General features: G+C 55.1%; 2 protein-coding genes across 3 annotated transcripts; one reads left to right on the forward strand and one right to left on the reverse strand.

The window, feature by feature from the left end:
• Positions 1–1,382: 1,382 nt before the first annotated feature.
• CCDC15 (coiled-coil domain containing 15) lies at positions 1,383–17,997 on the reverse strand. Its single transcript, XM_064470757.1, has 11 exons — positions 17,940–17,997; positions 16,730–16,919; positions 14,889–15,038; positions 13,857–14,039; positions 12,090–12,194; positions 8,189–8,353; positions 6,985–7,104; positions 5,154–5,257; positions 2,722–2,901; positions 2,501–2,649; positions 1,383–1,807 (listed from the first exon to the last, which is right to left on the reverse strand). Exons 2-11 carry the CDS (start codon positions 16,901–16,903, stop codon positions 1,686–1,688), a joined length of 1,452 nt encoding a protein of 483 aa, XP_064326827.1. The 5' UTR covers positions 16,904–16,919; positions 17,940–17,997; the 3' UTR covers positions 1,383–1,685.
• Positions 17,998–18,892: 895 nt separating this feature from the next.
• HEPACAM (hepatic and glial cell adhesion molecule) lies at positions 18,893–26,229 on the forward strand. Of its 2 annotated transcripts, XM_064470698.1 has the most exons (7): positions 18,893–19,359; positions 21,545–21,886; positions 22,113–22,394; positions 22,506–22,599; positions 23,623–23,696; positions 23,782–23,852; positions 23,939–26,229. In XM_064470698.1, exons 1-7 carry the CDS (start codon positions 19,026–19,028, stop codon positions 24,224–24,226), a joined length of 1,485 nt encoding a protein of 494 aa, XP_064326768.1. In that variant the 5' UTR covers positions 18,893–19,025; the 3' UTR covers positions 24,227–26,229. The 2 variants fall into 2 exon arrangements, with proteins under 2 accessions (XP_064326768.1, XP_064326767.1); XM_064470697.1 differs by lacking the exon at positions 18,893–19,359 and having other exon boundaries at positions 21,142–21,886; positions 23,939–26,201.
• Positions 26,230–26,231: the final 2 nt, after the last annotated feature.

Raw genomic sequence — 26,231 nt, forward strand, 5'->3', positions numbered from 1 at the left:
GGGGAGGGGGGGGGGGGGGGGAGTCCCAAGGGGGGCTCCCCTGCACCATGGGGCTCCAGGACCTTCCCCACATCCTGTTTTTCCAGCAGAAAATGCCGGGTTTAACTATTGCCATCAGCCCCCGAGAGGGCTTTGGTGGCCTGATTTCAGCTAAGCCACTCCAGCCATGCTTTTGGGTTTATTTGCAGGGGTTTTGGGAGTCCTGCTCGCCTCTCCCACAGGTTTCACTCTAAGAGAAATCCCCCCCCAGCTCTGAGGATCCCATTTACAGCACCAGGACAGAGCCGACGAAGTGGCAGCTCATGAGGTTGAAGAGCAGCAAGGGCTTTGTTTAACCATCATTCCTTTAAACTGAGACCCAAACAAGCCCGTGGCCCTTCGGGGGCCACTCCGGAGACGCAGAATCAGGGGTCCCCAGGGTGTGAGCAAGGGCTTGGGGACCTGCCAAGGAAACGCTTGTCCTCAGGTGCCCTGGCACAAAGCCCTGCCCTGAAATCAGTTTAAAAAAAACCCAACACATTTGCAGCTTTAGCCCTTTGCTTCCCTGGCCCCAACGCATGCAAAAACCACCCCGGCCGGATCCTGCCCTTTACAAATCCACCCCAACACCCCTTATTAGGTCGGCAGTGTCTTCCCCTGACGCAAATGGCGGTTAATAAATAGCACCGATGCCACGAATAAGTTGGTGAATGATTCTCCAGCGGGAGCAGGGAACGGAGGAGCATCCCTGGCCACGGCTTGGCACCTCCATGCCACTGCCGGACTGGGGTCACAGGTTTACCTCGCACCCGGCAGGATGGTAACGGAGCGTGCCGGGAAGGGGGAGGAAATTAAATTAGGCGGTGGGGAGTGGGAAGCAGGCGCCCAGCACACTCGTCCACCTGTCCTTCCTGCCGCGGTTAATATTGTAGAGGTGGCAGGAGGGCGGCCAGCAAGCAGTAAATATTAATGACAGCTTGTGGTGCAACCTCCATCCAGGAACGCATTACCCCACCGGTGTCGTTTTTGATAAAAACGATCTTGCTCCAGCAACCCCTGCCAAGGAGCTGCAGCAGCAGAGAGACACACACGCACCTGGAAATTAAATAAAGATTTTTTCACCCCTAGGAAAAAGCTCCTTTCTGGAGCAAAACAGAGGCTGTGGAAACACAAGTTGGGTACCAAGCTGGGAGGATGTTGCTGAAGGAGAGGTCCTCATGCGGAAGAAAGGGAAGGAGCAATAAACACCTGGCTCTGGATCGTGACTCAAGAGGCAGAGGCTGGCAGAAGCCTCAGGGAAATGGATAAAAGGGAATGGGAAGGAAGAGGTTAGAAATCAAGAGGTTTTGACCCCACGTACTACCTTGTTTCTCCTCATTTTGCACTCCCAATAAGACAAAAAAAACCTTAAAAACAGTTTATTCCGCAGCTGAATGCTAAAATTCCAGTGCCTGCCTATAAGCCAGCCCCGCAGAGCGCTGGGCTCCTTCGCACCCATCATGGCCCCGTGCTCCTGGTCCAGCCGAGCACGCACACGGAGCAAAAAGGGAGAGGTGCAGCTTAAACCCGAGCACGAGGAGTAGGAGAGGGAAGGTGCCGTCCTGCGGGACGGAGCAGAGGGACCCGCAGGACAGGGCCCAGCCCCGCTCTTTACTTACAACAGTTGCCAAAATACAAGGTGGGGACGGGGGACGCGGCTGCCATCGTCACAGATGCTTCCCCCAGCGAGCACAGAGCGCGGCCAGGTCCCGGAGCGGCAGCCTCGCCGAGGAGCTCCTGCCTGCGGGGTCGCAGGACAAGATGACCGACTGCAGAGCGTGGCTGTAGGCTGAGCGCAAGGGGGATGCAGAAGAGATGAGAGTTTCACTTACGGCCCAAAACTGGGTTTGGCTTCAGCCTTTTACCATAAAGCAGTGAGAACTGGTTTTTAAGGTAAACCAACATGCCTGTACGTTTCCACATGCTTGTTTGCACACTCTGCCCACTCCGCCCACTCCTGAGCACGAAGCCGTATGCAAGCCAAAGCAGGAAAGCCAAATATTTTTTTATAAAGCCCCAATTTCTCTATTTCTTTCCCTAGAAGATGACTCCCAGTTGCTCAGCCAGGTATTTTTCCAAGCTGCACTCCAGATGAGAGCACTCTCCATCACCTAACGAAGACGATTTCCACATCCTCCCAACAGAAGATTCAGCATTTAAGGCAAAGAGGTTTTCTGCGCCCATAACGAGCCCGTTTTGCCGAGTTTTCCTTATGCTTCTCCCCCTACCAACCCACAGATGTATTGCACAGAGGCTGGTGCTTTGCTGAGGATACCTCTAAGCTCCCTGAAGGGCCAGAGGAAGAGGCTGGGTTAGAAACAAGCAGCAGAGCACCCAACTTGCCCCCTCTGGAGTGTATTTGTAAGAGCACCTCTACACAGCAGCCCAGGACCAGGGAAGTGTCTAGGCACATTGGATTTCTCCCTGTGTAATGAGGGATCCAGGTCCAGGTGCCTCCTCTCCAGAAGCAGGAGGCTCCTACCTTTGTGGTTTTTGTAGAAGATGCAGTTGTTGGCGCAGGTATCCGGGTGGGAATCCCAGAAATCGGACCCACAGGAGCACAGCGGGGGCAAGTCGATGTTATACAGTTTTATCTTCTCCCTCATCTGGGCTCTTAGAGCTTCGATGTACCTGCAAGGGATATAATAGTCACCTTTGCCAGTAACAGCTGGCTCTGTGCAAGGCGAGGGGATCCGGCCGTACCTCATGTACTCCTTATTTCGCTGCTGTTTTTCCTTAATATTTTCTGCTCTCCTCTCCTGCAGTTTAAGCTGGGCCAGGGTTTCACAGGTGCCCTCTCCCAGGGAGGGTTCTTGCTGCTCAGCTGCCTCCTGCATCCTCTGCTCTTCCGCCTGGCGCTCGTTCTCCTTCTTGCCCTTAATCCTGCAGGCACACGCACGCTTAGAGAAGGAGCTTCCCCATCCCGACCTCCGTTCCCTGCCAGCCCACAGCTGGAAGACCAGGGCAAGGGGATCTAGTTGCTGCTGCTGCTTTTGCCCCAACTACCCACAGCAGGTGAAAGTAACTCTGTGCTAATTGTGGCATTGACTTACAAACAGCTTTAAATACAAAAGGGTCAAAAACGCTCTCCAAGCCTCCCTTCTTTCTCCCATATGGAAATACCAGCCTACCAATGCTCTCCTGCCCTTGACCTCCTCCCTGCCTGCTAGTTTTCTCATTCCAGCTCCCTCCTGTAACACATTCACAAGTGCCACCTGCTGTTCCCCAAAAGAGCTGCTCTTCTGCCCTTCCAAATCCAAGAGTAGTGCCTGGGCTCTTTTAGATCCACGAGAAAGGACCGACAGCTCAGCTTCTCCACTTCGGAGCTCTCCTGATCACGGGGCAGCTTGGATCCTACCGTAAGCTGTCCTTGCAGCTTCCAGGACCAGGACCATAATGGGGCTGTAGAAGAGCACTGGGTACAGCGGAGAAGCCCCAAGGATCCCATACCTACTCCAAAATGGGCTTTAAGAGGCATTTTTAACCAAATCTTCCCCTATTTCCTCTGTCTCCCTTGCACCAATGCGGCGCTCCAGCCCTTTCAGTGGAATCTGGGTTGTATAAGTCACACCAAACGCAACGCATGTTCCCTTGACAAGCAGCAATTACGAAGCACAAAGACTTTAAACCGAAGCATCTGTCATTTTATTCCCGCTGATGAGGACCAAATGCAATAACACGTTACAGGCTGATCGCTGCCAAAAGGCATTCAATAACCCAAAATATCAAGGCTGGGTAGAAGCCAGGGGGAGAAAGCGTAACTGAATGAGACATTTTGGATGTTACTCCATTTGGGGGGGGGTCAAATCTTTACATCAAGAAGGAAAGTGCTGAAGCCAAACTCCTCTGGTCAAGTTATAAACTCCAAAATGTTTTTTAAATGAAGTGGTAATAGAGACTGAGCTACCCCACCATAAATCTTCTGCTATAGAAACTCAGGCCAAGGCCAACTTAAGGCTTTACACTAAGTAATTACAAAACCAGCTCTTTGCTGCATATACTCCGAGTGGCTTCCAGCCCCAGCAGTGCCCCTGCAACCAGGGAAAAAAAGCATATAGAGAATAAAAAAAAAAGATATCACACTAATTAGGAAGTTCCCTGGCCCTCACCAGCACTTGCAGGGCAAGAAAAGTCTCTAAGCTCCCAATTTAAGAGTCAGGAATGAAAAGTGACCATGAAAATCCTGCCCTCGGGTTTCCGTGCTGCTCCCACAGAGCTGAGCCAGCGTTAGGGGCTGAGGTGGTCGGAGCTACACCACTTTATTTTAGAGCGAGGCAGAAACAAAAAGAGTCTAGTTTCTTTCCTATTTTGGTGTGAATTTGCAGAGCAACTCCTTAACGAACCCCTTGAAAGGGAGAAGACAACTAAACCACCAAAAGAAGTACTGATACTTTTACACAGGTACTGAGTTTTCAACTCCAGAACAAATCCTGGGAAATCTTTTTATTATACTATAAACGTCTATTGCTGCGAGGGCGAAGGGTCCGATATTAAAAACCCTAGGGATAAGATCAGTTTAACAGCGGCAACATGGCCTCACCCCAAGGTTTCTAAACATGGCCTGTAGCACTGGGTCTTGGGATCAGCTCCCAAGAATCACGCTTTAGCGAGCAGCAGCCCTCCCAGACTGATGTTTTGGCTCCCAACTCCTATCCAAGCTGCGTGGGGACTCGGACAGCAGAGACAGGAGCACTGAGCGCCTCTGAAGGACTCAACGTGGCCCGAGGGTCTCTCTTGGGGGGTTGGTCAAATGAATCCCAGCCCAGGGTTAACAGATCGGGCACTAAACTAAAGCCAGGAGATAAGTCAGGCTTTACAACCGGCATTCGTATTGCGGAGCTTCTTTCAACCTACTCCATGATTTTTAAAAAGTTGATAACATGGCCTTTTTAATCCCTCAGGGGCGGCTTGCAGCCAAGGAGGCAGGGCACTACCCATCACGTGGGGTTTTTTTCATATCAAGCTGCACAGTCTTCTCAAAGCCTCCGTATTTGGGCTGCGAAAAGTGCCTTCTGAAATACCGCTGCCTGGCTCACACCGGGCACGAACACAAGGCCTCTCCAGCCTTAAGAAGGGCCCTGCCTGTGACGAAGGAGGAGACGCCGCGAGGCTGGGGCTCATCCGCACGTACTCACTTGGCGATTCTCTTCTGCCTCTCTTTCTGCCTCTGCTGTTCCTTCACTTGCTCGCGCTCGATGTTCATGAAGAGGCGCCTGTATCTCAGGTACTGATCCTGACGCTGCGGGAGAGAAGAGGCACCTTTGAGAAGGATGTTTGGGGGCAGGCCGGGACATCGAGTGACAGCAGCGCTCAGCCTGATTCCTGGAGCGCATGTCTATCGGGATGGAAACCTCATGCCTTCCCCAGGAGATCCTCAAATGTCCCCTAGCACACACACCCCAGGGCTGAGAAGCTGGAGAGACGGTGGCGAGACAGGAGAGGAGGGCCAAGACATCTCAGAGCATCGGAGCTTTGTATCAGCATCCCTCAACTGAACCTTCCTGTGGATGGAAGCTCCACCACCTCACAAATTCCTAAACTCACTTTCCTGGGGGTTCCCACTTCAACCCACTACCCAAGAACTTCATTCTGGGGACTGCTGGTCCTCTGCAGTTTGCTGGAAGCCTGCATCTCCAAAAAAAAAAATAAATGCATGGACAACACCAAGCAGGACCCACTCCCCGCAGAACCACAGAGGTGGCAAAGGCACTGCTGAGACAAATCCAAGAGCCCTGCAGGGAACACCCCCACGCGCTTGGTACCTGTACAGAAGAGGTTTAATGTCTGGGCTTCAGCTTAACCCCATGAATGCAGCAAGGACAGGGAAACCTCCTGGCTAAAGCTCACACCAAAAGTCCTCCCACCCGCATGGGAATTGGTCAGCATGCAGCTATTTTGAGCTCCACGATGCCAGAAAGTTTAAGGCACAGATTTTTCCTCAGCAACACCGAGAGCTGTGGGCTGAGTTTGTCCATCTCGCCCAGCAGAGAGCACCCCGCACAGCTGGGGGTAAAGGAGCCGGAGGAATCGCCAGGCAGAAAGGAGGGAAAGCCAGATGGGAAACAAAACCCATGAGGAAGGGAGTGCTGCAAAACCAGTTATTCTCAGAGCCAAGAAGATAAAAAGCAAGGGGCAGAGGCAACCGCTGGGGGAAGGAACAGCCTGACAGGCCCCAGCTGCTGTCACAGAGTCCGGAAACCACAGCTAGATTTTGGGTCGGCTTGTCGGAAAAATGCATGCAAGGAACTAAATAAAAATACCATTTCTTCTAAGTCCTTTTGAGTTTTATGCTGTAAGCTGCAAGAAAGCCGATGAAAGAAGAGGGAAGTGTTCCCCTTCGGGTCAGAAGGAAGCAGGAAAATAAAAGTCACTTCCTTTAGGCATCCAGGAGAAACACCATCTCTTCGCACTGCCTAGATTAGCACGAGGCAAAGTGCCCCGGACGCAGGCTGGTAAGGCCTCGTCGTTAAATCAGCACGAGGCCTGCATCTGTGCGTGAGTGCTACCACCCTGATGCCGGTTAGGTGCTGATATGGTAGAAACCTTTATACTCCCAGCCTTAGACCCACACAAGATGAAGCGGGTTTTATTCTTCTTTTTTTGTTAAAGCATTTTTGGCAGCTCCCCTCTCTCCCCTTGCAACTACAGAAAGTGACACCTTTGTTTTCCCAGGCAAAATGAAGGAAGCCCATTTCTCCTCCAGCCCTTCAGAGCCATTCAGATCCCAGATTTTGTGGGAAGAGCAGCCAATGGTTGCACCACTTACGGTCACAACAGACCTTAAAAGAAGAACGCAGTTGGTTTGCCCAAGGCCTGAGACACCATCAATGCTGAGAAACGTAGCGCCTGATACATGAAAGCTGCTCTTGACGCTTCTTATCTGAGCTAGCAGCATCCCCTACGCTCAATACCTTTCAGTCCTGATATGGAGACAAAATAATGGGGACTTGGCTCCAGCAGACAAACCTGCTTCTTGGTTTCCTCTTGGTCTACACCGGCCCAGAGCATGAGGGGAGCCTGGTAATAGCTGTGCAGCCTCTGGGGAGGCTCAGGTGAGCTTGAGTCCTTCACCGGTCCCTCACAGAACTGGAAGATAATGTAAGAGAGTGGCATCAGCATCTGCAGGGTCAAGTTTCTCATCTTCCCTCAGCAAAATACTCCCGACCGTCCTCAACAGGGTAACGCGCCCATGAGCTGTGCCGGTTTTTGGGGTATGGGTTGGCTATAGACAGGAGAGACACGGGGGACATCTCCGTACAGGAGCCTGAGCACCAAAGCTTTGTCAGAGCACTGCTGAAGATACCCTTGGAGGAGGTTTCTGGTTTATTTAAATATGGATTCGCACCTCGCCTCCCCAGATTTTCATTCTGAACTTTGCAAAGTGCAAGAAAAATACCAATAATCAAGATAACAAAAGTGTCGGAGAATTCAACAGCCAGTGACTCCCAAAACCTCGGTGTAAACCTCTGCCTTCTTCCCTCTGCTCAATATTTGTCAAGCCAGTATTTCTGCTCCTCGCTGGACTAATCACCAGCCAAGGCTGGGCACACACTGCTACAGCCATCAAGTATTTGCTAACAACTCCAGGTAATCGGGGGCGAAACATTTCCGCATCTCAGATGTTTAAGGAAAGTCTGCCTGAAGACAAAAGAGGAATCGATAAATACATCAGCTCAGTCCTCACAAGCAGAGGTGTTCACGCCGCCTCTAAGGGAGGCGATTCACCAGCCCTGAGGCATAGGAATCGGCACAGCCTGCTCGCTCCCCTGATGCAAAGCTCTTTTTTTTAATCTTTTCTAGGAGTTTTCTGGCTTATTTGACCAGCTGCAGGTCCCGCCAGCCCCGGAGTTCGGTTAAGCGTACGATGCAATTGCACTCTCAGTTTCAGATTTCCGCTGAGCGCCAGCCAACTGGCATCACGAGGCAGGCACAAATAAAACCCCTTTTGAAGCCACAGCTGTAAGATGAAAGCAGTGAAAGAGAAGCCGCCAATCTCGCTTAGCTCTGACACCGCTCTCAAGCCTGTTTTGACAACAGTAGGCTTGAGAGTTAACCAGGCCTGAGGGAGCAAGTGCTCTACCAGAACAGCAGCCTCGCCGCCTCTGCCAAAATAAACCCAAATCCCAAAGATTCGAAGCTCTTAAGACCAACTGGCCCGTACAAGTCTTACTTTTGCAAATTCAATTTTGATGTAGAAGTCATCTTCTTGCTCAGCTCGATGGGGGGCGACCCCCTGGTCTTGCAGTTCAGCCGGCAGATCGTGGTGTCCTGCTAGCAGCAGTTCCTCACTCTCATCTTCTGCGGGCACTGTGGCTGTCCTGCAAGACTCTGGTTTCTAGAGGAGACGGGCATAAATATGAAATTCAAAGGCGCCCGCTTTGGTGTTGAGGGCGAATTCGACATCCTCGTGCACGGGTTAGAAGTAGCTTTAACCCGAGGGTGCTGGCTCTTTAGAGTCAGTTGAGATCTGGCGAGCAGCAACATGATGTGTTCAAGCATCGCCGCAGGGCATGAGAGCCAGAAAAATCTGAATTTAGCAGGGTAACTCGTGACTACGTTCTCACCAACTGCAGAAACAGAGGGACAGACGTGTGCAGGGCGAAGGAAAGACAAGGAAATAAAAGACATCTCCAGGCACCGTTTCGCAACTGCGAGGAGTCGGAAGGGTGGTGGGATCTCTGGAGCGACACTAGACTCCTTCAGATGGTAAGTGGGCAGGCTCCCCGGTAGCAATTAACAATATTTTGAGAGGCAGCAGATTGTTTCCTACAAACTAAAAAAATCAAAATGCCAGAAACAAGCTCGGAGCCAGGATTTCTGTTTTTTTTATGGGAAGAGCAGGACTGCTGACAGAGGGAGACGATGGATCAACAGGAGGAGAGCAGGTCAAACCAGGGATCCCTTGAGATGGCCCTGCTGCAGTGCAGGAAGGACAGAGGATAGCCTGGAGTTAAATCTGAACAGGAAATTATTCGATAGGCATAGGAATGACTCTGTCAACCCTGTTATGACAGAAACACAACACAGAAGAGCTGCTTCGATGAGGGTAAGGGAATAGGAATGGTTATTGCTTTGTAAAGATGCTCCGAAGCCCTGAAGGTGGAAGGAAATGAAACGGTGGGGAAAAAACCACCCCAACTCTGGGGAATGATAAAGTGGGGAAAAGAATTTGAGTGCTATCGTGCTGGGGACCTACAGCAGCCTACCAAACCCTAAAGGCAAAGCGGCAGGAAGCGCGGTGAACAGGATCATCTGAAACACAGGGCAGGTCATTTCCACGCAGTTACCGTCCAGGTAATGCTTGGGAAAGCAGCAAAGGAGCTCTTTGCACCCTCCCAGAGACTTATGTTCAGGTCAAAAACATTCAATGATTTTGGGAACACTGGTTTTTGATCACAGGGAATGCAAATCTTTTGAAGGAAGAACTAAAATTAAGAAAATGCAGAAAACAGGATTGAAGGAGAAGCAACAGTTCCTTTAAACTACCCAGCTAGAGTGGAAAGAGAAGCCAGACAGCTCTGGCTAAGCCCCAAGCTCTTCTTGCACCCACGATCTGCATGAGCACGGAGGAAGCAGAGCACGGGTCAGATTACCGAAGGTATCATGCAGCAGACAACACAAGCACGTGGGGGAAAAGAAAAGAAAAAACAAAACAAGGGCCAGAAAGGCCAAAGCTCTAAGCAAACCAAGACAGAGGAAGGTAACAAGCCAGGCTCTGGTAAGAGAGACTAAAGCACTTGCTACTCGAGGACAGCCATCAGAGGACACCAAGCATAACAGCGCTTCATCTTCTGGGCATCGGCATTCAGCCAAAGGCTTGCTCTGAGCTGACAGCAGCAGCAAGAAAAATCTTGGATTGTTATTGAGAAGAAAAAAAGTCAGATTATTCCTAAAAACTGAAGTTTTTAAGCAGGCAGGATCTGCCCTGGGTCACTGCCAGGAGCAGCTGACAAGCTGCAGCCCCCCCTCCCTCCCCCCCCAAATCTGTGGAGGCCCAGGTTACCAGAAAAGGGCACGACCAGGGTCTCTTTTTAAATAAAGGCGGGGAGAAGGAAATACTAAAGAGGCTTTTGGAAAACACAGGAAGAAATCACCTGACAAACTGCCTGTAAGCTGCTAGAAAACAAGATAAGCAGCAACCACTGTCAATTTGTCAAGAGCAAGTCACGTCGAGCTGGTTTGAATTTTTCCCACAATAGAAGAAAGAGGCCTCGGGCAAAGCGCAGCGGAAGACGTCTCTGGCTTAGCTTAGCTTTTGACATGGCCTAATTCAACACTTGTATAAAGAAATACCTGTTAGATGAAACTATTATATGGGAGGTGCAGTGCAGATTAACAACACTACCCAGATTCAGCCTCAGGAGTTCACTGCCCAAAAACAGAGTCAGAACTAGGTGGGCTCTGCTTGATAATGTCATTATCGGCCTGGGTGATGGAAGAAAGAAGCATCTTGATTACATTTACCGACCCCACTGAGCCACTTGAAGTTGCAGAAGCATTTGAGAACAAGCTAAAAATGCTTGGGTTCAAATCAAAAGAAATCAGCTGGAATAGATAGCACAAGGAAATTCACTGAGGACAAAAGCAAAGGGCAAGGCAGCGCACTAGGGCAGCAATTACCAGGGTGGTTGAGTTCACGGCAGCCTTTTGCATCAGGAGACAAGGGGATAAACTGCTGTCCTGGCTAGCCATGAACATGGCAAACCTTTATACAGGGTGAGAGAGTCAGATTAATATTAGAGCTTTTTCCCCTCTACTATCTTGGAGTAATAAAACAGAGTAATGCAATAAATCAATAAATTCCTCCCAGAAAAAATTGCCTAGGGAAGCTGTTAAATCCTCCTCGCCTGAGGTTTGAAGAGAACATAGATTAATGTGGCTGCAGTAAGGTTCAGGTGGGAGGACGGCCCAAGATCCCTCCCAGCCTTGTTTCTCACCCGCCACAGGACTCCTACGCATCCCGTTCGCTATCTGCTGCAACCCTCTGCCTCGCGTGGGCAGCGACTATTATTCATGTGAGGCTTTAGTGCTGCTAATAACTAAGTAATGAATCACTCCCTCTTGCTGAGCGCTCTGAATGCACCGAGGACTTAAACAGAAGGTATGTTTTGTGGCCAAAACAGATAAGGTGTTTTCGAGCCCACAATTATACTGTTTCTGTAACTCTTGTTCACCAAGCTGACTTCCTTAACAGAAATCCAACAGTACACAGAGGAGGACAAGCCAGACCAGCCCTTATATAAAGGGTATTTTCTAGATAACAGCCAGCCAAGATCTACTTCACCTTTGGTGAACCCGAGAGAGATGGGAATGAAGAATTGCAAGACAGGCAGGAAACTGGCTCTGGAGGAGGCAATAAGACAAAATACCAGGTCGGGTCACTGCCGGTGTTCTCCTGGATGGACAAAGTATGTCAGTTTAAGAAAGGTCTTGGCACAGGAAGGAGGATAATCGCTGTGACACAAAGCTGCTCGAGAACTGGACTGACCAACCCAGGATGAAATTCAACAGAAGACAAGGTGAGGCACTTGGGCCTGGCCCCCTTCTGAGGCTCTATGCACTGCTTCGAGGAATGCAGATGCATGACAACAATTCCCTGCCAGAAGCCAGCCCTGGGTGAGGAAAACCCTCCAGATCTTTGCCACCCACAAGAAATGAGAAACGAGGGACTGATGCAAGTGAAATAGTTGTTGACATTTGTTGAAGAAATAAGGGCACCTAAGGGGAGGGCCGATCATCACATTCCTCCCAGATACCCAGAGCACAATCTCAACCTTTAAAAAAATCTTTACTGAATTTTTGTTTCCTAGTTTCTCTCTCCTTGGTCTCTGCAAACAGAGACATTTTCACCCACTTGAGGCTGCTGCCTTCTCTGAAAGGCAGCAAGAGCAGAGGGACAGAAGCCTTGGCCCACTGAAATCCATCAAGTGGGTCACAAAAGCCCGGTTTGTTTCACTTCTGCTGGAGAAAATCACTGAACTATGCTTTGGATTCGCTAATTAGAGCCAGACCTTCCACAGTCTGTAGGGTAATTCCTCTTACCCCACCCCAGGCACCCACCCCTCACTCACCTCTCGCTTCCAGACGCCGCCAGGGAGCTCAGGGGCACCCGCTCCTTGGGGCACAGTTTTGCAGGACGCCAGCCTGCGCCGAACTTGCTTCACAGTTTTGCTAAGCTGCAGTTAAGAGGGAAGGTAAAGACAAGACAAAACAGAGGTCACCAGCTGCCTTCTGTGAGGGCTATGCCAAGTTTAGCCGCACAGAAGAGATCTCCTAACGTACCCTGCTCCAACCAAGGTGCTTTATCAAGGGAGCGCAACAAAACACACAGTGAGCTTCACCAGTAGGTAGAAGGTAACCTTTAACCCAAGGTGTCTTTCAGAGCTGCCCCCATGCACTAAAATCCTCATCCAGGCAAGGTAAAGGGCTTGGTCACGGCTCATCCACTCCCAAATCACTTTGCTGAGATGCCAGAAGTCCCAGATCCCCGATTCTCATGCCTGGTGCCCAGCCAGAAGTGAATCTCCGCCCCAGGGGAAGCAGCCCTTCAACTGGAATAACTCCAACTCCGAGGCGAACACATGCACTTTCTAAAATGCCAGATGCAGCAGAAGCAGCACTATTTAAAAAAGGCTTAAAGAAGTCCCTAAGGCAGGTTTTCCACGATTTCGCGATCCCCTACGTCTGGTCTGCAGGAGACAAGCCGCAATGAGGTGGCACCACCTAGTGACACCTCTCTGACACGGCGGGCCCGCGCAGCGACGAGTCCCTGCGCGCAGAGTGAAAATTCACTGCGTCTACAAGCAGCAGGGCAAGTACAACCACAGCATCCTCCAGGAAGACATCTAGAATCATAGAATCATGGAATCATTAAGGTTGGAAAAGACCTCTAGGATCAGCAAGTCCAACCATCAACCCAACACCTCCATGTCTCCTAAACCATGTCCCCAAGTGCCGCGTCTACATGGTGTTTGAACCCCCCCAGGGACGGTGACTCCCCCACCTCTCTGGGCAGCCTGTGCCAACCCCTGACCCCTCTGGCAGGGAAGGCATTTTCCCTCATCTCCAACCCAAACCTCCCCTGACGCAGCCTGAGGCCGTTCCCTCTCGCCCTGTCCCTGGTGACTTGGGAGCAGAGACCGACCCCCCCCTCACTCCAGCCCCTCTCAGGCAGCTGCAGAGAGCGAGAAGGGCTCCCCTCAGCCTCCCCTTCTCCAGGCTAAACCCCCCCAGCCCCCTCAGCCGCCCCCCAGCACACTTGTGCTCCAGACCCTGCCCCAGCCCCGCTGCCCTTCTCTGGACACGCTCCAGCCCCTCCAGGCCCTTCTTGTCCCGAGGGGCCCAAACCTGAGCCCAGCATTCGAGGTGGGGCCTCCCCAGGGCCGAGCACAGGGGCCCCATCCCTGCCCGGCCCCTGCTGGCCACACCAGGGCTGACACAAGCCCGGGGGCTGGTGGCCTCCTTGGCCACCCGGGCACTGCTGGCTCATGCCCAGCCGGCTGTCAGCCAGCACCCCCAGGGCCTTCTCCGCCGGGCACTTCCCAGCCCCTCTGCCCCAGGCCTGGGGCGTTGCCTGGGGTTGGTGCGACCCAAGGGCAGGACCCGGCACTGGGCCTTGTTAATCTACTCTCCATCTGGATGCTCCAATGAGCAGTACAAAGGAGTACAACAATACGCAGTAAATCAAAGTGAAAACGTAAGCCGGTGTTTCATTCAGTATTAAAATCCTCAAGGATGTGTCACAAACGACAAAGAAGTATCACCTGTCCTCCCTTTCAAACCGTGAGCCACCAGAGCGATGAAGCGGGTATGGGAAATGCAGGAGGGGAACCGCTCACCTGGGCGGCTTGCTGCTGGAACGGCTCGCTCGGCGTCCACTGCCGCTGTGCCGGGACGGCGCGAGCTCCAGGACCACAGATGGCGGGTGCGGGGTGGCTCCGGAAAAGGCACGTGTTCTTCCTGGGGGTCAGGCGCAGCGCGGAGTCCGAGTACTGCGTGGCAATGCAGCTCTCCCTCTCTGCCTGCCAGGACACAGGCCCCAGAGTTAAAAAGCCACGTGCAAATCTCTACCCATCACCTAGCAGGACATCACCCGTGCTGCGTGGGATTCCATGGCATTTCGTGGGCTGGATGCTTTCGCCCTCCACACGGAGAGGGGGACAAAGAGGCACCAGGCTCTCAGGGGTTGAAGGCATCTGTCGAGCGGCGCGAGCAGAGTTACGTGAGGACATCCCCACTCAACCATGCCTCCCGAGCCCTGGAAACAGCCCAAACACCCCAGGGGTGGCCAAAACCATTGACATTTCGGTGCTTCACAGTCAGTTTCTGGCAAGTCTTCCTGGCAGTTTGTTTAAAAGTACAAAGGATTAAATATATTCAACAGGATATTCTAAAACAAGCCCGTGGGGGGGGGGCGGGGGGAAATGGGAATGTGGAGACGGTGTGAAAGTGTTGCTTGCGAACTATGATTGCCCTGGCAAAGCGACAGCAGAAACAAGCTGCTTTGTTTAAAACTCAACCAGGAGACACCCACATCGTTCACAACTCTGGCCTGACTATTTTTTAACTCTGCACAATTCCGCACAGGGCGCCGGGGCTCTGTTCTGCCACTGCCCAAGAGAGCCAGCGACCTTTCCGCAGGGAGGCAAAGGGCTTAGAGCGCCTGCAGCACCGGAACAAGCCGAGGCGTTGTGCTGACCTCGCTCGAGGGGACACCGTTTGCGGCTGCGGGGGCTGCTGTGACCATGAGTTTCCTCATTTTTTTTTCTTCTTAACACCTTGATTTAAGGTCTAGTGGGGTTTTTTCCCCCCGATTTATGCTGGTTTCAGAGGAGTTTGTCCTGGTGAAGCCGGGACAGAGACGTGCTTACTGCTTCGTAGGACTTCTGCAGCTGCTGCCTTCTTCGCATCCTGACCTGCTGGTTCACCCGCTGCTTCACCTCTCCCTGGAATCGTCTCAGGCTGGCTGCTTTCTCCCGTTGCAGCTCCTTCAGCTCCTCCTCCACCTGAAATGCTGAAGCCTGCAAGAGGCGAAAGCAGATTTTACATGAGCTTTGCTACATCACAGCGTTACAGCGGCTTGTACTGTGCCTTCCCTTCCCGCCCCTGCATTGATGAGCTGGGCAAGCAGCACCCGGAGCAAACTTAACGATGTTTTGGTTTAAAATCTGTGCAGCAACAGCTTGGACAACGTCTACTAAATCATTCCAAGCTTGGATTGAATGTAACTAGCCAGACACGGAGCGTGCACACCTTTAACTCTCTGCAACACACACGGAAAGGGAAAAGGAAAAAAGAAGGTGGCCTCAGAGCACCTCCCAGCCCCTGCTCCCGCAAAAGGGTGCGCAGATAGAGTCTGGATCCAAAAGGAACAGGGCAGCCTCTGATCCCACCAACGAGGCTGGAAGCGCGTCAGGGAGGCGGTTTGCAGAGCGCAGCACAGGCGGGGCTGCCGCTCTGAGAATGTCTGAAGTACAAAAATAAAAGCAATGACCTAAAAAAACAAAAAAATTGGTTTTTTTCTTTAAGGTTCTCACTCAAAGTCAAGCCAAACAATTCTGTTGATGCTACCACGGTTTAAGCAAAGCGGTATCGCCCTCCCAGCTGTTGCCGCAGCATGGCCTAAAGCAAGAAAAATCAGCGAAGGGAGAGAGGAAAGGGGTGAGTCTGAAAATCAATCTAAAAAAAGCCAGGTCAGATGCTCCCTGCATCCCGCTGACCACCAGGGACGTCACCAGCGGCAAAGCCAGGTCAGCGCAACCAAGCGAAGCACGAAGATGGGCAGAAACCTGCACCGTTAGCGATGAAACCGAGCCGGAGCCACACGAAACAGCGCCATTGACAGCTTCCTCCGCTCCCCGTTGGTGACCTCATTAGCAATTCTGTTGCAAGAGGCATTCATAGATGTATTTTTAATACCATCCCCTGGCATACGGAAGTATATTAAATAAGCTCCGATAACCCTGCATGGCTTCACCCGCGCCCAAAAGCTCCTGTGGCGGGGGGCAGGACCGGGAGCACCCTGGCCCCCCAAAGCAGGCAGGAAGAGTTTGGCTCCCCCAGAATTTTCACGGTGCCGAGGTGGAAGTTACATGGAATATGGCAATGATTCATTTCCATATATTATCTCAACCTTTCAAGATTTAAATTACAATATGGAAATAAATCATCTCAGAAGGGCAGGAGCTGCTGTAACATTTAGACATTAATTACAGGGGACTGAACTCATCATCCTATATTTAATGCACTTTTAGTCCTCTTATAATAACCCTCAAAGCAGAAAGCCCTGAGATAAGCATCAGTAAAGATTTCTTAAGTGTTTCTAACGGGGTGCAGCAGTTCAGACCCTGAAATATTTAAAGAAATATATAAAAATTAAATAAGTGGAAATAAGCAACGTGGAAATAAAACCTCAGCTCACCCACGTGCTTCACAGGAAGCGAAAAGCAACGTTAATATGGCAGGGAGCTGTCAGCCGGGTACGGCCGCGGGCACCTCAGAGTGCAAAGCTACGGTGTGGAATTCAAACCCCAGAGCTGATAAACCAAGGAGCATCTGGGAACGGCGAGAAAAAACCCACACGGCGGCAGGGCACAACCCTTACCAGCTTCTGGTAACACGCTGAGAATCTATAGGCACGGCTAAAATTAAAAGCGTAAAGCAAAGAAAAAATGAAGTAATTATTGGCGACCCCTGGTTAGAGCCGACTCACGCAGGCCAGGCTCCCCTGCGGCTGCTCCAGAGCACTCTCCACCCAGGCGCCCACGGCGGCCACGCTCTGGTTCCTCTCGGCCAGCACCCGCCAGCTGCACCACGGGGGTCCCGCCTGACGCCCCCCAGGCTGCTCCCCGGCCCCCCGCAGCCGCTCCTCGGAGGGCGGCGGCATCGCAGCACCTCTGGCCCTGGGGAAGGGGCGGAGGTGAGCATACCCCTCCTCGGGGGCACCCTGACCCACAGCCCCCCACCTCTGCTCAGCCACGAGGCACCCCGTTTCCCACCACACCACTGCACCCCCTCCCCCGCCTCCCCACACTGACTGGGGACCCCCAACCCCTCACAGCTGAGTACCCCCCGTGCACCCCCACACCAAGGCACCCCCCTCCCCATCAGCCTCCCCCACTGCACCCTCACCTCCCCACACCCCCTGGGTGCCCCCTTCAGCCACCAGGCACCTCCACACCCCCCCTCCCCAACCCACAGACCCCCCTCGGGCATTCCATAGCACCCCCTGTTCCTTCATCTTCCCATAACCCCAGCCCCTACAGCCCCCTCCCCTCACCCCTGGGCACCCCCAAACCCTGCAGCCCCCCTCCCCTCACCCCCAGGCGCCATAAGCCCTGCATCCCCCTCCTCTACCCAGCAGCCCCCTCCCCTCACAGGCACCCCCAAGCCCTGCAGCCCCCCCAAATCCTGCACACACACCCCTCATCCCCAGGCACCCAAAAACCCTGCATCCCCCTCCTCACTCCTGGGCAACCCCTCCCCTCCAGGCACCCCAAACCCGTGCATTCCACTTCACCCCTGAACCCCCTTCCCCTCACCCCCGGGCACCCCCAAACCCTGTACCCCCTTCCTCACCCCGGCACCCCACTCCCCTCACAGGCACCCCCAAGTCCTGCAGTCCCCCCTCACCCCCCGGCAGCCCCAAACACTACACACCCCCTCACCCCGGGCTCCCCCAAACCCTGCACCCCCCCTCCCCTCATCCCCCGGACACCCGAAAACCCCGCACCCACCCACCCCTGCACCCCCCTCCCCTCCGGGCACCCCCAAACCCTGCACACCACACCACCCCCCCCGTCCTTGCACCCCCTTCCCCTCACCCTCGGGCACCCCCAAACCCGACCCCCCTCACCCTCGGGCACCCCGCCATCCCTCACGCCCCCTCCTCTGGCCCCGAGCCCGCCCCCGACCCCACCAACCGCCACTTCCGCCTCAACCGACGCTTTGAATCCCGGCGCCACTTGCGCCCGCTCGGCCCCGCCCCAGACACGCCCACTGGACGCGCCCCCCTCGGGCCCCGCCCCGTTCCCCGCCCCCGGCCCGCTCAGCCCCGCCCCCACAGAGGCGCCCGCCCTACACCGGGGCCGGAGGGTTCGCGTCCCGCCACGGACGGGCAAGGTGGGGGGCGGCGGTGACTGCTCTGTGTTCCCCCAAAGCACCCCCGAAACAACCCCCTGATCATCCCTGAGGCACCCCCAGAGCGCGCTCCTGAAATCCCCACCAAATATCCCCGCCGTGTCCCCCACAGCATCCCTGAACCCCCCCAAAGTATCTTCCTGTAACATCTCCCCACAGCATCCCCCCCAGAGGCCCCCCTACAGCATCACCCCAAAGCATCCCCCCCACCCTCACAGTACCCCCCTTAACATCCCCCCAAAAGTCCTTCAAAGCATCTCCCTATGGCATCCCCCGAAACCCTCCTTATAGCCTCTCCCAAAAAGTCCCCCCAAAACACCCCCCTATACCACCTCCCCATAACACCCCCCCAAAGAAAAATCTCTCCCAAAGCACCTCCAACCCGCTGGGGCAGGATGCTCAGAGGCCTCGACCCTGTTTGGGGCCTGCAGAGCCTCCTTGGGGTGGGGGGGGACGGGGACGAGCAGGGGCTCACTGGGGTGATGAGCTTGGCAGGTCTCAGTGTGGGGGTGGGAAGTGGCTCCGGGCACCCTGCCCCGCATCCCCGCTGCCCTATTCAGCGACGCCTGGGGGAACCGGCGCTAATTGGCACCGGGGCTGGAACGAAGCCTGGACGCCTCTGTGGCTTCTTTATAAAGCCTGGGAAGAAATGGGGCGGGGGGAGGGGGAAAGTGGGGGAGCTTCGTTTGGGGGGGATGGGGAGCAGCTCTGCAAAATGCCCCCCCCAAAAAAAAAAACAACTTAGTGGGATGCTCTGAGCCCTAAATCCCATGGGATTGCCCGCGGAGGGAATGGCAAACCTCACACCTCAGCCAGGCTCAACGGGGTGATGCCCCTGACCTCGAGCGTCTCCCCAGGATGGGGAAAACATGGAAACTTGGGGGGGAGAAATTGCAAATCTGAGTGTTTTTTCCCCAAATAAATGCCAGATCAAGGCCGCCGGGGAGGCGAAAGCCACCAGGACACAGGGCTCTATTGAGAAAGGAAAGAACAAAAAAAAAAAAGGAAAAAAAAACCAACCCAAGAGACATGAGCGGGGCCGAGCGCCAAGCCGGGAGCGCCGAGGGACGTGCCCGGAGTGGGGAAGCGGAGCGATTCGGGGGGCGAACCTGCCCGAAATGTGGGGAGCACCTGCCGCCCTGCGGGGCCACCCCGCTCCCCCCTGCTTGCTGCCGGTGACCTGGCTCCTGGCGCTGCACGCAGGTAGGGGGGGTTCCCCCCATTTTTCCATGCTTTTTTTTTTCCCTATATTTCCATGGGTTTTGGGGGGGCTATCCGGGTGGAGGATGTTGGGGCGGGTAGCCAATGTAGGGGGGTCTGGGGGGGGTTGCTGTGCTGTCGAGCATCCCCTCCACTTGGGAGAGGATAAAAAGGGGGATGTGTGGGAAATAGGGAATAAAAACTGGGGAAAACACTTTTCCAAAACCAAACAGGTCCTGCTGGGGGGTGGATCTGGCACCAGCCAACCCCAAGCTTCTCCCCAGCTTTTCGGCTTCCCCTGTACCCCTTTTTTGCTCTTTTTTCAGCATCCCTCAATCTATTTTCTTCCCCACCCCCCCCTTCAGCTTCCCCCAAAAGCCCATTTTTCACCCCATTTCTAGGTTCTCTCCCCACCCCACCGCAACCTCGGTTCCATCTAGCATCTGTTCCCTAAATACCCACATTTTGGGGTTCGATGAGCACCAAACTGCCCCGCCCTGGGTCCAGCAAGGAGAAAAAAAATGACCTGCAATAATTTTGCACCATTTTTCCAGAGTTTGGACCCAAAACTAACCCTGGGGAGGCCTCGGTTCCCTCCGGCTGAGCCGAGGATGCAAAGCAAAGCCAGTCGGATTTGTACCCTAAAAAAAAATGCCAAGGCTGCAGCCAGGGCACCCCAAAAATGCTGCTGTGCTTTTTGCCAAAGAAATAGGGATTTATTGCATGAAATAGTGGGAAAATGAGGATTTTTGGTGAGGCTGTTTTTCAGCAAAAGCCAGCCAGGAAGGGTGGGAGATCTCCCTCCCTGCGGCAGGGATGTTGCAGGAGATGGGGAAATTGCCTCATTTATGAATTAACTCCTAAATTTATTACCCAGAGCAGAGAAAAAATTAGCAATTGGGTTAAAAAGGGAAGAAATGGTTAAAGAGCAGCGATTTGGGGGTGCAAGGATGCATTAAAAGCTTCATCCCTATCCCATCCTGGCTTTTTCCCTATGGGGGTCCCCTAAATTTTTGGGGTCGGGGCATGTGTTTGGGGCCGAGCTCTGTGCTGCCCGGGAGGACGGACGGACGGACACTGCATACCAATAGGTCCCATGACTTTTCGGGCTTGTTTAAAGCCTTTCTTGCTCCTGCTTCGCCCTCCCCAGCTGCTTTTCCTGCTCCCTCCCCTTCAATATGCGGTTTGTTCACAGTTGGATGACGGCATCTGGATGGGGGTTCATGGGTGAGACCCCTGGGCTGCCAAGGGGGGGATAAGGCTGTTTTGGGGAGTGTGTCCCCCAAAAATCCATTTTTTTTCCACTTTTTCCCTGCCTGTTTTGGCTTAAAACCAGTGATGAGGAGCAACGCACGTGCGCCGACCCCCGTGATGCACTTTTGCATCTGCGCTTGGCGGGGGGGTTGGCTGCACCGGAGCATCCAACGGGGCTGAGGGTGGGATGCAAAACTTCCTCCCCAATTGTTGGGGTGACACAGGCATCTTTGCAAAGCATTGCATTGACCCGGGCGCAGGAGCTCTCTCACACACACCCCCCCACGCAATTTTGGGGGGTAATGGATGCATTTTCGCAAAGGGTTGCATCAACCTGGATGCAGGACCGCTCCCACCCCACACCAAACCTCATTTTTGGGGTGATGCATGCATCTTTTCAAAGCATTGCATTACCCTGGGTGCAGAAGGGCTACCACACACACACCCCCAGACATTTTTTGGGGTGCTGCATACATCCTTGCAGAGAGTTGCATCAACCTAGCAGCGCTCCCGCCCTCCCACGCAATTTTGGGGGGTGATGCACGCGTCTTTGCAAAGCATTGCATTGACACGGCCACGGGAGGGCTCCCACCCCCCATGCATTTTTTTGTGATGATGCACGCAAGTTTTTTTTGCAGAGCCTTGTCCCGGCTGCAAGAGCGCTCCCACCCCCAACGCAGTTTCGGGGGTGCATTTTTGCAAAGCGTTGCATTGAGCCGGGGCACAGGAGGGCTCCCACCCCGCCATGCACTTTTCAGGGTGATGCATGCATCTTTGCACAGGGTCATGCAACCAGCCCGCTCGCATGAGGGTTGGGATGCATTTTGGGGGTGCTCAGCGCAGCTCCGGGAGGGGGCTCCCCATTTTTCTCTGGGCTCAGAGGACCAGGCAGCCTGCCCGGACTCGGTGTCCCGCTGTCTCTCCCCACCCCAAGGTCTGCTGGCGGGGGTGAACATCACCAGCCCCACGCCGCTGGTCCGTGGCACGGCGGGCAAAGCGGCGCTGCTGTCGGTGCGCTACGCTAGCGCCAGCGCCGACAAGCCGGTGGTCAAGTGGCAGCTGAAGCGTGACAAACCCGTCACCGTCGTCCAGTCCATCGGCACCGAGATCATCGGCAACCTACGGCCCGATTACCGTGACCGCATCCGAGTGCTGGAGAACGGCTCGTTGCTCATCAGCCCCTTGCAGTTGACTGACGAGGGCGCTTACGAGGTGGAGGTGTCCATCACCGACGACACCTTCACCGGCGAGAAGACCATCAACCTCACCGTGGACAGTAAGCGCTAGAAGGATGTCCAGTGGAGGCTGGGTTCTCCATGGGATGTCTTCCCTGAGCACTTTTTGGGAGGGTTTTCTCCAACTGGGAGGTGGTTTCTGGGGTTCAACCACCCCATGCAGCCAAGCTACATCCCTGGTGGGATTTTGATGTCCCCCTTCCCATCCCCTGGGCCCATCCATCCCCCGAGCCATGGCATCACTGTGGCTCCCCCACTTGCCCGCAGTCCCCATCTCAAAGCCGCAAGTGCTGGTGGCTTCCTCGACGGTGCTGGAGCTCAGCGAGTTCTTCACCCTCAACTGCTCACATGAGAATGGCACCAAGCCCACCTACACCTGGCTGAAGGATGGGCGGCCGCTGAGCAACGACTCCCGCCTGCTCCTCTCCCCTGACCAGAAGATCCTCACCATCACCCGTGTCCTCATGGCTGACGATGACATCTACAGCTGCCTGGTGGAGAACCCCATTAGCCACGGCCGTAGCATCCCTGTGAAGATCACTGTCTATCGTAAGCCACCCGTCCCCCCCTTCTGCACACCCGGGGCTGGCCACCCTTTGTGGGTTCTCCCAGCTCAAATTTGGTGGTGGGGGGGTGTCCTCCCTCATTCCTCTCCCCTAGGCCGGAGTTCCCTCTACATCATCCTCTCCACGGGCGGCATCTTTCTCCTCGTCACCCTGGTGACTGTTTGTGCCTGCTGGAAACCCTCCAAGAAGTACGGCTGGGAGTAACGGAGGAGCCTAAGGGGGTTCCTCTTGTCCTCTCCTATCTCATCCCATCCTGTCTGCCCCATGTCATCTCTTCCCATCCTATCTCATCCTGTCCCATCACATCACATGACACCCCATCTTGTCTTGACCTATCCCATCCTGCCCTATCTTACCTTGTCCCATCATGCTTCATGCCATTTAGTCTCATCTCATCTCATCTTGTCTTGTCTTATGTCATCCCATCCCATCCTGCCTTGACCCACCTGTCCTGCCCCATCCCACCCCACCCCATCCCATCTCATCTCATCTCATCTCATCCCATTTTATCCTGTCCCATCTGGCCTTGTCCCATTTAGTCTTGTCTCATCTCCTCTCATCTCACCTGATCCCATCCCATTCCATCCCATCCCATCTTGTCTTGACCTATCCCATCCCACCCTATCTTACCTTGTCCCATCTTGCCTCATCCCATTTAGTCTCATTTCATCTTGTCTCACCTTGTCCCATCCCATCCCATCCCAACCCCAATCCCATCCCATCATGCCTTGACCCATCAGTCCTTCCCCATCCCATCCCAGCCCATCACATACCACCTTATCTTGCCTCATCTCAATTAGTCTCATCTTGTCTCCTCTCCTCTCGTCTCATCCCATCCCATCCTGCCTTGACTCCCCTGTCCTGCCCCATCCCATCCCACCCCATCTCATCCCATCTTATGTTATCCCATTTTGCCTCATCCCACTTAGTCTTGTCTCATCTCATTTCATCTGTCTCATCTTCTCACCTCATCCCATCCCATCCCCATCCCACCCCATCCCACCCCATCCCATCCCATCCCCATCCCCATCCCCATCCCCATCCCCATCCCATTTCCATCCCATCCCCATCCCACCCCCATCTCCATCCCATCCCACCACCCCCCCGTCCCTCTCACCACAGCACCGGGCCCTCCCTCAGCTGAGCCACAGGACCCTCCCTGCTGCCCCCCCGCGGTCCCGGTGCTGCCCCATCCCTTATCCATCCCCCAGGGAGAAGCGGCAGACAGAAACACAACCTGCCTCCGACTACGCCGAGCAGGACGAGGAGCGCCTGAAGCACGAGGGTGAGTGCTGGCCCCGCTGCGGCGGTGGTGGGTCGGGGGACGCCAGCGCTGCCGGTGCGGTAAGCAACGCCTTGCCTCCGCACAGCCGAGGGCATCCCGCGGAGCGGCGAGCACGAGCGCAAAAACCCGGTGGCCTTGTACATCCTCAAGGACAAGGTGAGAGGCTGGAAGCGTGTCGGCTTGGCGTCGCGGTGCCGCCTCCCGCGCGCTTTGCACGCTCGCCCACGCTCGGCTTTTGGCAGGACTCGCCGGAGGCGGAGGAAGATTCGCCGCCCGAACCCCGCGGCACGGTCGAACCAGGTTACGGCAGCTCGCCGGCGCCGGCAGCTGGTCGCTCGCCGGGACCAGTGGGGCGTTCGACTCGTCGTTACCATCGCTCGCCGGCTCGCTCGCCCGCCTCGACGCGGACGCACAGGTCGCCACCGGGTTCACCGGCGCGTTCCCGTGGCGCCCCACGGCTGCTGCGGACTGCCGGCGTCCACGTCATCCGGGAGCAGGAGGAGGCCAACGCCGTGGAGATCAGCGCCTGAGCAGGGGGGACACGTGCGCGCTTCGGCGGCGGCAAGCGAGCGGGGACACTGGCGTGGCCCCGCTCCCACCACCGGGCATCGTTCGGCTGGGCGTAAAGTCACTAATTTGCTATTGATCCCACCCGGAGCTCCCCTCTTCCGTCCCCCGCCTTCCCGGGGCGTCGCTTGAATGGCTTTCTCGGCGGGATGAGCGTGCAGGGAGCGTGCAGAAAGCGCACGCGCTTTCTGGGAGCGTGCAGGAGAGAGCGTGCAAGAGGGCATGTGCGGAGCGTGCAGGGAGAGCGTGCTCGGAGCGTGCAAGAGGGCGTGCACAGAGCATGCAGTGCACAGGGAAAGCACGCTCGGAGCGTGCAAGAGGGCGTGCACAGAGCATGCAGTGCACAGGGAAAGCACGCACGGAGCGTGCAAGAGGGCGTGCACAGAGCATGCAGTGCACAGGGAAAGCACGCACGGAGCGTGCAAGAGGGCTTGCGTGGAGCACGCACAGAGGGCGCGGAGGTAACACTCAAGGGGTGAGCGGAGAGGGTGTTCCCAGAGCATGCCTGAAGCATGCAGAGAGCGTGCACGAAGGGTGCCAGACAGCACAAGGGTGTGCAGAGAGAGTGTGCACAGAGAATGCAGGAGAGAGCACGTGGAGCACATGGAGACGGCGTGGATTGTGTGGAGGGCAGGCACGTGGGGAACGTGGAGGAAGTGTGCATGCAGTGTGCAGAGAGCACGTGTGGCGTTTGCAGGAGAGTGCAGTACTGGGAGTGCTGTCCGAGGATGCACAGAGTGTGCAAGGAGCACGAGCGTGCGGAGTCTGCGCAGAGCATGCACAGAGCACGTGGAGATTGCGTGCATGCAGCAGTTGCAGACACCGCGTGCAGAGCACGCAGGGACACCACGCGTGGAGTGTCAGAAGAGAGCGTGCATGGAGCTGGCAGGAGGGCACGCGCAGAGCGTGCACAGAAAGCATGCGTGCAGCATTTGTACGGGGCACGCATGGAGCACGCAGAAAGCGTGCAAAGAGCATGAGAGAGCGTGCAGAGAGCATGACAGAGCACGCGTGCAGTGCTTGCACGGAGCGTGCGGGAGGAGCGCGCTTGGAACACGCGCAAAGAGCATGCACAGAGCCTGCAGGGCCGTGCAGGGAGCACGCTCCAGGCACGCCGAGCCAGCACACCCGCAGCCGGTGTGTGCGCGTGCAAGGGCACCGTGCCCACCCACCGCCGCACGCAGAGCCGCGCACGCAGGCACCTGGCGCTGTATGGAGCGGAGGGCACGCTAACATGCAAGCTCGCCCAAGCGAGCGCAGGAGGCCTAAACGGGGGGTGGGGAGGGTGCTCCCTTCTTCCCCCCCAGCTCCCCAGCTGCACCGTCCCCTGAAGGTGGGCTCAAACCCCTGGCCCGAGTGCTGCCCCTCTGCCGCACCAGGATTTTCTGTGAAAATCCCCTGGTTTTGGGGCTCACAGCATGGCCTCTCCCCAGGGCCTTCCCGGGAAATAGGTTTAGGATGAGAAGCCGAGGGCAGCTGGCCAAGCAAGCTGGGCTCCGGGGGCTTCTGGAGTGGGTGCCAGGGCACCCCGGGGTGCTCAGGGTGCACTACTAACCAATAAACTAAACGTACTACCCGGCCAGCAGCGGCACCCTTGGGTGTCTTTGTGGATCACAGTGCCCCCCTGCCTCCCCGGAGAGGGGGGGACACACGAGAGGTGGGTGGCAGCCAAGAACAGACAAGCTTGACGCACCTGGCTGGCACCCAAATTTAAAGCTTGCAGAGCCTGGGAGCCCCTGAAGCGTTCACTCTGGCCCCTACTGATGGTGTCTCCAGCTGAGAGCTCATTTCTTCTTAATTTATCTTGGGGGTGGGGGGAATTGCTTCTGATTAATTAAATTCGTTAACCACCTGTGTCCCCAGCCCCGCTGCCTCTGGGTGCTGTGGGTGCCACCGCGATCGAGTGCTCCCAGCGCCGTGGCTCAGCTGAGCTGTTTCTGCCCATCCCCACCCCCACCCGTCCCTTCC

The sequence above is a fragment of the Phalacrocorax carbo genome, chromosome 21 (assembly GCF_963921805.1).
Source record: "Phalacrocorax carbo chromosome 21, bPhaCar2.1, whole genome shotgun sequence".
In the NCBI taxonomy this organism is placed as follows: Eukaryota; Metazoa; Chordata; class Aves; order Suliformes; family Phalacrocoracidae; genus Phalacrocorax; species Phalacrocorax carbo.

What these genes read in the sequence shown, in the direction of transcription:
- CCDC15 (XM_064470757.1), bottom strand. Translation starts at nt 16,903, where the DNA reads ATGCCGCCGCCCTCCGAGGAGCGGCTGCGGGGGGCCGGGGAGCAGCCT. An exon ending in CGCAGGGGAGCCTGGCCTGC is followed by an intron (nt 15,039 to 16,729) that starts GTGAGTCGGCTC and finishes CGCCTCTTGCAG; the next exon opens with GCTTCAGCATTTCAGGTGGA. An exon ending in AGGCAGAAGAGAATCGCCAA is followed by an intron (nt 2,902 to 5,153) that starts GTGAGTACGTGC and finishes GTGTGCCTGCAG; the next exon opens with GATTAAGGGCAAGAAGGAGA.
- HEPACAM (XM_064470697.1), top strand. Translation starts at nt 21,208, where the DNA reads ATGCATTTTTTTGTGATGATGCACGCAAGTTTTTTTTGCAGAGCCTTG. An exon ending in TGTGAAGATCACTGTCTATC is followed by an intron (nt 22,395 to 22,505) that starts GTAAGCCACCCG and finishes CCTCTCCCCTAG; the next exon opens with GCCGGAGTTCCCTCTACATC. An exon ending in TGCTGGAAACCCTCCAAGAA is followed by an intron (nt 22,600 to 23,622) that starts GTACGGCTGGGA and finishes TCCATCCCCCAG; the next exon opens with GGAGAAGCGGCAGACAGAAA.